Raw genomic sequence first — 13,373 nt, 5'->3', positions numbered from 1 at the left:
TGGACAGTGGGACCCGATGATAGATCAGCACTTGATACATACGGCCGCAGAGGACAATTCTAATCCAATAGATAGCAATACCCAGGGAAGTTGTTGTTTTTGGCCAAACTACACTCGCATGATGTGTAGCCTAACCATGCCTGGCTAGCTTAGACTTGAAGATTCATTTAAGTACCCAGAACTAAAACGCCTTGGCTTTAGCTCATAGTAATGCGGTCTTGAGTTCGATACAATGCCATGACAGTTATCCAAGATGGAACCCTGTTCTGTTCATTAGGCTACACACACACCAGTTAATGGATATCAAGGCATCTACACTACCCTACCTATGTATTTGGAGAGTGACACTAATATTTAAATATGGCTCTAAACTCCAGAATTTCGGACTTTCATACATCAGTGCTTTACTGTTTAAAAATGAAAGCACTTTATACATCTAGTCCCCCATTTGAAAATGTTGTAAGTATTTATTAAAGAAGACAAAAGTGTATTATTTGGTCCCATATTCCTTGCACACAATGACTATCAAGCGTGTGACTCTACAAACTTGTTTGGTGCATTTAAAGCTTGTTTTGGTTGTGTTTCAGATTATATTTTGTCCAATAGGAAGTGAACGATAAATAATGGTGTCATTTTAATTGTATGTAAGCCTGAATGTGGTTCGTACCATGAATACGGATAACAATGACAATCGTGAATGGTGATGAGTGAGAAGGTTACAGCGGGACCCTGGAGGCAGGTAGCCTAGCGGTTAAGAGCATTGGGCCAGTAACCTAAAAGGGCAGTACTTATTGCGCAAAACAGAATTAAAACAAACTGCGAATGTATCCAACGAGTTTGTGGAGTCACAAGCTTGATGTAGTCATTGCGTGCTAGGAATATGGTACACTAACATGCTGACCAGACTGTGTGCCATTGCACCCATGTTGATTTTGCCCACCCCGAACAGACGCGATCAGGACACGCAGGTTGAAATATCAAAACAAACTCTGAACCAACAATATAAATTTGGGGACAGGTCGAAACACATTTAACATTTTGTAAGTCGCTCTGGATAAGAGCGTCTGCTAAATGACTTAAATGTAAATGTAACATTCATGGAAATTTAGCTAGCTAGCTTCTTATGGCTGCAAGCCCTAAGTCGGGCTCAATATGACAACAGCCAGTCCAAGTGCAGGGCGCGAAATTCAAAAGATATTTTTTAGAAATATTTAACAAGTCCAATACAGCAAATGAAAGAAACATCTTGTGAATCCAGTCAACATGTCCGATTTTTTAAATGTTTTACAGCGAAAACACCACGTATATTTATGTTAGCTCACCACCATATACAAAAAAGCACAGACATTTCTTTCACAGCACAGGTAGCTTGCACAAAACCAACCAAACTAACCAAGAACCAACCAAACTAACCAAGAAACAACATCAGATGACAGTCTTATAACATGTTACACAATAAATCTATGTTTTGTTTGAAAAATGTGCATATTTCAGGTATAAATCATAGTTTTACATTGCAGCTACCATCACAAATAGCACCGAAGCAGCCAGAGTAATTATAGAGACCAACGTGAAATACCTAAATACTCATCATAAAACATTTATGAAAAATACATGGTGTACAGCAAATGAAAGACAAACATCTTGTGAATCCCGACAATATTTCAGATTTTTTAAGTGTTTTACAGCATTATATTAGCTTCCTACAATAGCCACACAACAGCATTAATTCAAGGCAACAGTAGCGATAGCGACAAAACCAGCAAAAGATTAATTATTTCACTAACCTTCATAAACTTCATCAGATGACAGTCCTATAACATCATATTACACAATACATATATGGTTTGTTCGAAAATGTGCATATTTAGAGCTGAAATCCGTGGTTATACATTGTGAAAACGTAGCAACTATTTTCCAGAATCTCCGGATATATTTCTGACACTCACGTATTCTGACCAAATAACTAATCATAAACTTTACTAAAAAATACTTGCACAGCAAATGATAGATACACTAGTTCTTAATGCAATCGCCGTGTTAGAATTCTAAAAATAACTTTAGTACGACATGCAGCTTACGTTATAGCGAGACAGCGCCCAAAATAAGAGCGGAATATACGTCTAAACATTTGACAGAAATACGAAATAACCTCATAAATGGGTCCTACTTTTGTTGAGCCTCCATCAGAATCTTGCACAAGGGGCCCTTTGTCCAGAACAATCGTTGTTTGGTTTTAGAATGTCCTTTTTCCCTCTCGAATTAGCAACCAAAGCTAGCTAAGTGGAGCGAAGCTGTCCATCGTCACCAACACGCCAAAACTCCCGAAAAAATGTCAATAATCTGATAAAACTATATTGAAAAAACATACTTTACGATGATATTATCACATTTATCAAATAAAATCAAAGCCGGAGATATTAGACGTCTATAACGAAAGCTTTTCAGAAGCCAATACTGATGTCCTTCCTGCGCCTTCCTGAACAAAGGAAATTGGGGTCATGTCATTCCAAGACCTCTCTTTTGACCATAGATATAGCTAGACACCCCATTTCACAGCCTATTGACATCTGTGGAAGGCGTATGAAGTGCATGTATACTAATAGATTTCAAGCAAATGAATAGGGAGGCCCTGGAACAGAGCCTCGATTTCAGATTTTTCACTTTCTGACAGGAAGTTTGCTGCAAAATGAGTTCTGTTTTACTCAGATATAATTCAAACGGTTTTAGAAACTTGAGTGTTTTCTATCCAATAGTAATAATAATATGCATATTGTACGAGCAAGAATTGAGTACGAGGCCATTTGAAATGGGCACCTTTCATCCAAGCTACTGCCCCTGCAGCCATAAGAAGCTAGCTTGCTATTGCTAGCAAATTTGTCCTGGGATATAAACATTGGGTTGTTATTTTACCTGAAATGCACAAGGTCCTCTACTCCGACAATTAATACACTGATAAAAGGGTACACAGTTTTAAGTAATCTATCCTCCTTCTTCTTTGGCCTTTATATGGCAGTTGGAAACCAACTATAAGGTGCATTACCACAACCAACTGGACTGGAGTGTGGAACTCAGTTCATCTTTCAATCACCCACGTGGGTATATGCTCCTAAAAACCAATTAGGAGATGAGTGGTGGGGACTTGCAGCGCATCAAGCTTCACATATTGAACCAAGTTATATTTTAGCGCGTGGCTATGCAGACGCACACGAGCAGTGTGGGTGCAATGATTGAATAACATGTACAGTACCAGTCAAAAGGTTTGGAAAAGCATTGAGGTGAAGCTGGTTGAGAGAATGGCTACTTTGAATTCTCAAATATATTTTGATTTACACTTTTTTGGTTACTACATGATTCCATGTTATTTCATCGTTTTGATGTCTTCACTATTATTCTACAATGTAGAATATAGTAAAGATAAATAAAAAACCCTGAAATGAGTAGATGTCCAAACTTTTGACTGGTGTACATTTATTTTGCAACACTCGCGGTGTGGTCCGTATGTGAAATTTGTCCAAACACTTACGACTTCTTTAAAATGGGGCACTAGATATATAAATTGCTGTCAGATATTTATGACAATACCATTAAATAAAAAGGTGACAATCTGTACAGTCACCTCATGAAACATTTAATGTCAATTCCTAAATGCTGGAATAGAGAATAGCATCACTGTCCAAACACATATGTAGGGGAGTGAATAGAGATATGCTGGATATAGGCTAAGCCCTAACACTAAAACAAATGAGAGATACTGAGGAGGGAGACTGAACATCCAACAATAATGTCACACCAAGCACACAAATTTATCACAGAGGGGAAGAAGAAAAAACTTCCTGGCAATCTCAGATTTTCCCAGTTCGCAACAGCATGACCAAGAGGCTGTGACCGAAATGGTAGCCGTTTCCCTATGGAATTGGATACTTTTTTACTAGAACCCATTTTTCTGACGCAACCCCATAGAAAATCCCGAAGAAAAGGTTGCGCAAACTGGGACGGGAGCTGTTGATCAAAAAGCACAGCAAATCTCGAGCATTCCACTCAAAATGTAATAATTTGCATATGAAATGTGAGTAGTGCACCAACCCTAGTGATTGGCCAAACTGGAAAATTCCATAACATAACTAGGCCTAAACCTGTGTTTGTGTTTTCACAAAGTAAAAATACACTACCTGACAGCCCTGTTCTAACATGTCCCTGTAGATCTCCTGTTTCCCAACACTGCTCCTGCTATGGTACATGCTGTTTCAGGTGTGTTGAGGCACATGTTACTCTAACACGCGTGTCCCATGATCCTCCATGCCTACCGTACCCCTGCTTCCCTCACAACAGCACTAGGGTTTCTCAACACGCCTAAAACATTAAAGGACGCGCTGTGGCATGCGCCACACACAGCGTGCGCCACACACAGCGTGCAAGCACGGGCGCATGACCTTTATGCCCACACAGGCATTTACAGTTTAAGAGAAAGCATCTGAACATTTGACGGGTGTAAAAGGCAAGAGATCTAGGACCCGCCAAAATGTCAGTGTCACTGCTGCAGTGTCTCACTAAACTACTCGCAACAGTGCCAGTGGCCATTAGCTTCTATGGATATTTGAACGAGTGCTGATGCTTAATGTATTAACCCCCCAAAAACGTCATGACATCTGGAGGCAGCAGGTCACATGTGTCTTAGCATAATCTACAGTACTAGTCAAAAGTCTGGACATACCTACTCATGCAAGGGTTTTTATCTTTTTATATATTCTACATTGTAGAACAATGACAAAGACATTAAAATTATGAAATAACATATGGAATTATGTAGCAACCAAAAACAGGTTAAACAAATCAAAATAATGTTCAATTTTAGAATCTTCGAAGTAGCCACCTGTTGCCTTGATAACAGTTTGCACTCTTGGCATTCTCTCAAGCAGCTTCACCTGGAATGCTTTTCCAACAGTCTTGAAGGAGCTCCCACCTATGTTGAGCACTTGTTGGCTGCTTTTTCGTCACTTTGCGGTCCAACTCATCCCAAACCATCTCAATTAGGTTGAGATCGCGTGATTGTGACAGCCAGGTCATCTGATGCAGCACTACATCACTCTCCTTCTTGGTCAAATAGCCCTTACAAAGCCTGGAGATGTGTTGGTCATTCTCCTGTTGAAAAACAAATGATAGTCCCACTAAGCGCAAACCAGGTGGCATGGCGAATCGCTGCAGAATGCTGTGGTAGCCGTGGTGGTTAAGTGTACCTTGAATTCTAAATAAATCGCAGACAGTACCACTAGCAAAGCCCCCTCACACCTCCATGCTGCACCGTTGTAACCACACATGCCAAGAATATCCGTTCACCTACTCACAAAGACACAGCGGTTGGAACCAAAAATCACTAATTTGCACTCAAAACAAAGGACAGATTTCCAACAGTCTAATGTCCATTGCTCGTGTTTCTTGGCCCAAGCAAGTCTCTTATTATTGGTGTCCTTTAGTAGTGGTTTCTTTGCAGCAATGCGACCACGAAGGCCTGATTCACGCAATCGCCTCTGAACAGTTGATGTTGAGATGTGTCTGTTAATTGAACTCTAAAGCATTTATTTGGGCTGCAATTCCTCAGGCTGGCAAATCTAATGAACTTATCCTCTGCAGCAGAGGTAACTCTGGATCTTCCTTTCATGTGGCGGTTCTCATGAGACCAGTTTCATCGTAGCGCTTGATCGTTTTTGCAGACACACTTGAAGAAACTTTTAAAGTCTGAAATTTTCCAGATTGACTGACCAGGTCTTAAAGTAATGGACTGTCATTTCTCTTTGCTTATTTGAGCTGTTCTTGACATAATATGGACTTGGTATTTTACCAAATAGGGATATCTTCTGTATACACCCCTGAAAGAAATTCCACAAATTAACAAGGCACACATGTTAATTGAATTGCTTTCCAGGAGACAACCTCATGAAGCTGGATGAGAGAATGTCAAGTGTGCAAAGCTGTTATCAAGGCAAAGGGTGGCTATTTGAAGAATCCCAAATATATATTTTGGTTTTAACACTTTGATTACTACATGATTCCAAATGTTATGTCATAGTTTTGATGGTCTTTGCTATTATTTTACAATGTAGAAAACAGTAAAAGTAAAGAAGAACCCTTAAATGAGTAGGTGTCCAAACGTTTTACTGGTACTGTATGTGCATAATAAAACGAGATTAGTGTAGTGTCCACATCAGCACATTGTTTATACATGCCATACTTTTACTCATACTGCAACGAGGAAACTGTTGTTTCTTCAAAACAGAAAACCAAACAGGATTATTACAGGAGACAATGACAGCAGATACACACTGACTTGAAGTGTTCATCTCTGTTTATGTGTAGCCTACATTTAACAGGGGGCAATTTATGTTGATATCTATGGTGTTCCGATACATTCAACCCAGCAGCAAAATGACATCAATTAATTAATCTCAAAAGTCACGCACACAATAGTCTGCGTCTGCTACGGTTGTACTCATTTTCCCCTTCAACGCTACAGTGTAACACTGAGGGGACGTATGAAAAATTAAGAAACCATTTCCACTGCGAGGGGAGGACTGCAAGACAGAACACAGCCAAAGGGCCCTGCCGCTTTAGGGTAACACCAAACGGCTGTGACCTCACTTCCTTTGACGTCAGCAGTCTTGGTGGGGGATGGGAGAGGCTAAAAACTAGACCCCTTCCCATCGCTGTCTCTCACTAAGCGATCCTAGTTTTCATAGGACAAACACGCACAACCTTTTCCTGCTCCAAATACACCCCAGTTACGCAGACAAAGATAAGACACCCTTCCCTGTCTCCTAAAGCAGGCTTTACTCTCATAACTGTTTAACTCCAAAGTACACAAAAAAGCGACAGATGGTAAATCGCAACATTCTTGTCCACCTCCCCCTAACACACACACACAGACACAGACACACAGAGAGAGAAAAAGCCAGCCAGCTAGCGTTGCTCACCTCTAAAATGCATGAGGGCCACGGGCTGGAAAGGCCCATTTGAGTTTGGTGCATCCAGAATCATCGCACTGGCAGCTCTAGTACATGTCAACATCTAGGGGCTGGGGTAGAAGAGAGGATAGCGATAGCCCAGGCTAAGTCGAGGAGCCAGCCTCCATTTTAGCATCAAACACTCAGAGCAGAAAATAAAGCTCAGCCCTGCTGCTGGAGGGAACAGGCTAGTTAGTGATGTCATCCCTCTAGGAAGGAGCCCGATTGGCCAACCTGGGTCACATGGGAAGGCTGTCAGAATGCATAACAATGAGGCAGGGGATTGGCTAGTGGGGTGAGGCAGGGGATTGGCTGGTGGGCTGGGGCAGGACCTTGCTGTGATTGGAGCAGAGGCAGGAGGTCTGGCTAAGTGAGGCACACCTAACCTTTCCCCTCATTTATTTTTTATTTCCCTCTCAGGCTCACACACACACACACTAACTAGTCTACCCTACAATAAATGACATTCCCAACAAGAAGAGTTTTTGGCTTATCCTAATACATATCACCTCCCTTATCTTCACTCTAGGAAAAGCACAAAGAGTCCATTTATACATCATAGAAAGTAGGTCAGTTCTATACACAGACATTTTTAGGCTCTCTTTTCTGTAGCCACAACACCTGGATTTCCCCTCAAACAACATAACACAATGACACAGTGAACGATTAGAGATGTGAAAAATAACCAACACTTGAAGGGAAGCATTGATTATCATTCAGTAAAAGGCTGTTATAAACACAGAATTCACTGCTGACGTGTGTGTGTGTGGACAGATGGCCCAGGTGTGAGAGAAACAGGAAGGCACGATTATACAAAAAACAGGAAGCCAGTGAGCGAGTGGGCTCTGCCTCAGCTGCTCTCCCAGAGTGAGTGAGCAGTTACAGTGCTTAACACCAACGCAATGTCCCCATCTGCACCACATAGTGCACACACAGCAATGGCTCACATCCGTCTATTGTTCTTAGTTGTGTGTGTGTGCCAGACTTTTCTGCTTTATAAGACTTTGACACAAGTGTAGACTGACTAACCACGTTCATTGTAAGAGCCAAGTTTCACGTTTTTAATGTCACATGCACAATTACAGCGAATTGCCTTTCTTGCTCGTGCTTTCCCAACAATTAAGTAATCAATATCTGTAGTACTATAAAAAATAAAATAAAAAGTAAAACAAAAACATGAGAAATAGAAATAAAAGCTTGACAAAGTAAGCTACAGTATATACAGGTTCAGTTCCAATACCATATTTACAATGTGCAGGGACACTGGAGTGATAGAGGTTGATACTGTATGTATGTATGTATGTATGTATGTATGTATGTATAGGGCTAAGGTGACTACGCATCAGGATATGATAAACAGAGTAGCATCAGTGTATATGATGACTGCATGCGAGTGTGTGAGCAAATTGAGTGTGTTGGAGCGTCAGTGTGACTATGTGCGAGTGTGTGTAGTGTGCGCGTATGGAGTGAGTGTGCATAGAGAAAATAAAATAGAAGAGTCGATGTATTCCTCCTACTGCGGTTGATGACCTAAATCCTTTAGGTGAAGTTAGTCATAGTGCATCCAGTGAACAGAAAACACCCCAACTCTAAGCGGGACTCCTTGGCTTTGTTTGTAGCAGGTAAAACAGAACTTGACCAGTCAGGTTAGCTGCTGAATGATTTCAGTCTGAACTTTGTAGGTCCTGGGCTGGGTGGCTACAGGAAGGTGTGAGGAAGCATTGATGTTGCTATTGACTCATTTCTCAAGTTATTGATAGAGACCTGCAGCCTTGTCCTTTGTTAACTACATTTGGAGCTCCATCTGTTCTGCCCAGTCTCACCAAATATAAAGCAGATGTTGTAGCACTCGCATATCATGGACAGATTTGAATCAATTGGAAATCCTCCAAACCAGTCCACTCACTGTATCATCCCACTGTCTAGTCATTCTCCTGTCTGAAGAGCTGTTGTTCTTCTGATACAGACCAAATAAGCGCACGCCTGCGTGAACGAACACACTTTCTCTCCATCGGTCTGCAGTTATCCTGTAAACTCTACTTTGGCACACGCAACCGGGCTCCAGTTATTTATAAACTCACGCTAGCCTCTACATCTGTGCAGAACGACGGGGTTGATCTTGTGACTCACTCTGGCTATTAACGTTAACAATGTCTGTTTTGTAGCAATTTCAAAGAGGAGTCAACGACAGGAATTGAAGACTGAGACCGCTGACCCTCGAGGTTCTATTGACCTCGATTACTGAACTTGAAGCTATTTATCATCCAGCCAAGTCATAGTGGATAAAGTTCACTGTGAGACCACAGTTCCCATTCCCCCCAACAGAGGGAGACAGAGCGTGAGAAACTGTATCCCTCCCAGGACAGTTCCTCTTTTCACACTATCACCAGCTGTTTGTTCATTCACTACCTTTTGGCAAACACTTGCAGCTGTTGAGTTGAGGTGATTTTTTAATATATATTTTTTTAAAGGCACCTATCTGAAACGCTGTGGTGTTGCTGTCCCCGAAAATAGCCTGTTTGTCTTGCTTATCAATTATCCTGCGACCGTGGCATAGTTCTTTTCAAGCATTAAATCAGCACATGAACACAGTGCATACTGCATCTTCCACTCAGCAATAATGTGAGGTGGTATCAGGCATCTTCTCCTGCCTATAGACTGCTGTCCAAAAGAGGCACTTACTAAAATAAATAACTTTCCAAATGCAGCACTCTACTACTTCAATGCCTGTCAGGGCAGGACCACTGATAACATCCATGGCCCATGGGACAATACTTGGAGAAGCCCTCTTGTTGCTGGGCCGCTGGACGTGCCCAGCTGTTATCACGAATCAAAGCTTATGGAATGTGTTGTAAAGACCATAGTAAAACCAAGATAAAAGGTCTCGCATGATCAGAGAGAACAGTCCTTTGTGTCTGACAATGTAGGCTGTCCAGTGTTTCCCCTGTATTAAAATTTAGCAGCGGTGGCTCTAAAGAGACAAGCTTTTAAATGGATACTCGTTAGCTCAAATGACTTGAAGTCTTTAAGAACAGCTAGCATGTCAATGCGCTGACGCTAGAAGCAATTCACTAACCCTAGTAGCCATGCACCCCTCATACCATTGCCACCGTTGCTGAAAAAAATCCCAGGGGGAAGCACTGCGGTCTGACAGAAGACATAGGGAAGAATGAGAGGTGAATACAGGTCATGACACCATATCACTGCTGAGGTAGCTGGCTTGGTTGGTAACTGTAACAAGGCAAATGTGCTGTGTGTTCGGCTGGATTGTCGCCAAAGCGCCAGTCTAGACTGAGTTGAAGCCAGATAGCAGCTCTCCACTTTGCCCTAAAGAGGTTTGGTGGTTCAGGTCATGGTAGATTAGCATGGAGAGGATCCACTCAGTGGTCCAAACACAGCTACATTAAAACTCTAGAAGCTCCTAAACACTAACATTATTATGGACTCTGCAAGACTGCATCATCTCTCCTGTAAAATCCGCTGGATTTGCACACTGTGCACTTTCCACATCTTTAAAAGTTTGGCCATGGAGAGCCAACTTAATGCCAGTCACTCAAAGAAGTAACATGATAGCATAGCATTGGATATGCATCTGCCAGTGCTGACATTTTCCATGAGGAGCAGGGGATGAGAGGTGGGTTGCAGTTTTACACTGTAGCTCCCTGCCAGCCACCCGCTTATCTAGGCACTGGCAGCATCCTGAAACACAAGGACCCGCAGCATTAAAGCCTTATCTCTGGATTTTCCCTAAATATAGACACTTGGCACAGTCAGTCACTTACATTCAATGTTACCATGGCTTGCGCAACACCGTGGTGGTGCGTTTTATAGCAGGGCAGTGTGGATGTTCAGACACACACACACAGAGAGAGAGAGAGAGAAGAGAGGGAGAGACACGGTGTGATTTACGTCAGATAAGAACGCAAGCAGACTTTTGGAGATGGCAGGCAGCTATGCTATGGCTGAACTTAAATGCTAAGCCAAGGCCAGGGGACATGCATCAGTAGGGTGGGCTGGGAAACCAAACCTATACATGGTTCTGTCCTGAGAGACTAGTTGACTAGAGTCAATCAAAAGTGGTTCAAAAGGGTTGGGCAATCTTATGTTAGTATCGGATATTGAAGATGGTCACGACATCGTGATGTGACAGACGATGTATAGCCCATTTCAACTTGACCAGCACCACGCAGTAAGGAGCTGACCGGGCAGCGCACAGCAGGGCCATGCCAAGTGGCCTATTCCTTTGCTACAGCCTGCATAACCTATTATTTCAAGATGTTAAACAATTTACAGAATGCAAGAGAACAATGTAAACAGATGTAAGATTTATACCAAGCAGTGCAAAAATTCCAGTCAGAAAGAAAAAATTTGGTATTTTCTCTCCATTAGATATGAATATGACTTCGGTTTTTATGCATGCTGGCTTTCTACCGCTGCGCTACCTCATGATCAAACAATGAATTATCTAACAGAGTTCTAGGCTATATAAGAAAGTTAAGTTGTTTTTGAATAACATAAAAACATGATAGGCCTAAGGTAATGAGAGGTAGAACAAACAAGAGCAAGATAGACAAATCAAAACAGTTTCAACAAACCTTACAGTTGAAAGCCTAGTCTATTATAAAATAAATTATTCATGCACCCCTCATTGCTGTTGTGAACCAAATGGCCAAAAGCCAAATCCTACTAATTAAAAACAGCCTATCAAAAGCATTAAGTTAGTTATGAAAAGTAATTCTCAAATAAGCTATTCTAATAAAGTGTTTAATGTCCTAAAGTTGCAGCTTTCAAAATGGGAACAATTGTGAAAGTCAGAGTCTACAGGTGATTCTCTCTCACAGCTTTATTTTGAATGACAAATATTACAGGCAACAAGAAGTGAAATTGAGCAAACAAGATCAAGATGGAAAAATCTAATGAGAAGTCAAAAGATACAGCTGAGTAAAGCTTAAGAAAAGACATATGTAGAGTAGACCTATTTCCATTGCCTATTGTTAGCAATGTAGGCTACAACGTATAGAAGCCCAGGCCTAATAAGAATGTAAAATTAGTCAGTGATGTGAATTATTTAATAATTATCCAGTTCTGGGGACAGCAGAGTTGCTTGCTCTGCAGCCGGGAACCTTGATGATTTTAGCTGCCCCCCCCCCCCTCTCTAATTAATAAATAAATAAAATATACACAAACCTATTAAAAAGATTTTAGTGAGTTACAATTCATAAAAGGACATTCATTAGGCCCTCATCTGTGGATGTCACAAGATTGGGAACACAGATATGCATCAGTTGGTCACAAAAAAAATAAAAAGTAGGTGCGTGGATCAGAAACCAGTCAGTATCTGGTGTGTCCATCATTTGCCTCATGCAGCGTGAAACATCTCCTTCAGAGTTGATCAAGCTGTTGATTGTGGCCTGTGGAATGTTGTCCCACTCCTCTTCAAAAAGGCTGTGCGAAGTTGCTGGATATGGGCAGGAACTGGAACACACTGTCGTACACGTCAATCCAGAGCACCCCAAACATGCTCAATGTGTGAAATGTCTGGTAAGTGTGCAGGCCATGGAAGAACAGGGACATTTTCAGCTTATAGGAATTGTGTACAGATCCTTGTGACATGGGGCTGTGCATTATTATGCTGAAACTTGCAATGCCGGTGGTTGAATGGCACGACAATGGGCCCTCAGGATCTCATCACAGTATCTCTGTGCATTCAAACTGCCATCGATAAAATGCAATTGTGTTCGTTGTTCTTAACTTATTGCCTGCCCATAACCCCACCATGGGCCACGCTGTTCACAATAGCAAACCTCTCGCACACACAACACCATACAAGTGGTCTGCAGTTGAGAGGCCGGTTGGACATACTACCAAATTCTCTAAAACGAATGGAGGCAGCATATGGTAGAGGAATGAACATACCATTCTCTGGCAACATCTCTGGTGGACATTCTTGCAGTCAGCATACCAATTGCATGCTCATTCAAAACTTGAGATATCTGTGGCATTGTGTTGTGTGACAACAGTACATTTTAGAATGGCCTTTTATTGTCCCCATCACAAGGTGCACCTGTGTAATGATCATTCTGTTTAAATCAGCTATGCCACAACTGTCAGGTGGATGGATTACCTTGGCAAAGGAGAAATGCTCACTAACAGGGACGTAAACAAATTTGTGCACAACTTGAGAAATAAGCTTATGTGCGTATGTAACATTTCAGCAAACTTGTATTTCAGCTCATAAAACATGGAACCAACACTTTACATGTTGCCTTTATATTTTTGTTCAGTGCAGATAATCTGCTTTTACCTATAGAGTGAACAGTGACACAAAATAGGTCTTTGAAAAAACTGTTTAGAGCTAGGCGATATGGCCTAAAA

The 13,373-nt window shown here is 41.5% G+C and overlaps 1 protein-coding gene across 6 annotated transcripts in view; it reads right to left on the bottom strand.

Moving 5' to 3' along the window:
* Window positions 1–13,373, bottom strand: part of LOC129817234 (serine/threonine-protein phosphatase 2A 56 kDa regulatory subunit gamma isoform-like) — a 31,739-nt gene that overhangs the window by 13,418 nt on the left and 4,948 nt on the right. The window contains exon 1 of one of the 6 annotated variants that reach the window (XM_055872273.1): window positions 6,969–7,194. The exons of the other annotated variants lie outside the window; for them this stretch is intronic. Coding sequence (XP_055728248.1) covers window positions 6,969–7,062 — 94 coding nt within the window. The 5' untranslated portion in view covers window positions 7,063–7,194. Of the gene's footprint in view, window positions 1–6,968; window positions 7,195–13,373 lie in introns of those variants that run through there. 6 annotated transcript variants of the gene reach the window in all.

This window comes from Salvelinus fontinalis, chromosome 20 (assembly GCF_029448725.1).
Source record: "Salvelinus fontinalis isolate EN_2023a chromosome 20, ASM2944872v1, whole genome shotgun sequence".
NCBI classification, from domain to species: domain Eukaryota; kingdom Metazoa; phylum Chordata; class Actinopteri; order Salmoniformes; family Salmonidae; genus Salvelinus; species Salvelinus fontinalis.
This window is presented reverse-complemented; position numbering and strand designations above follow the sequence as displayed.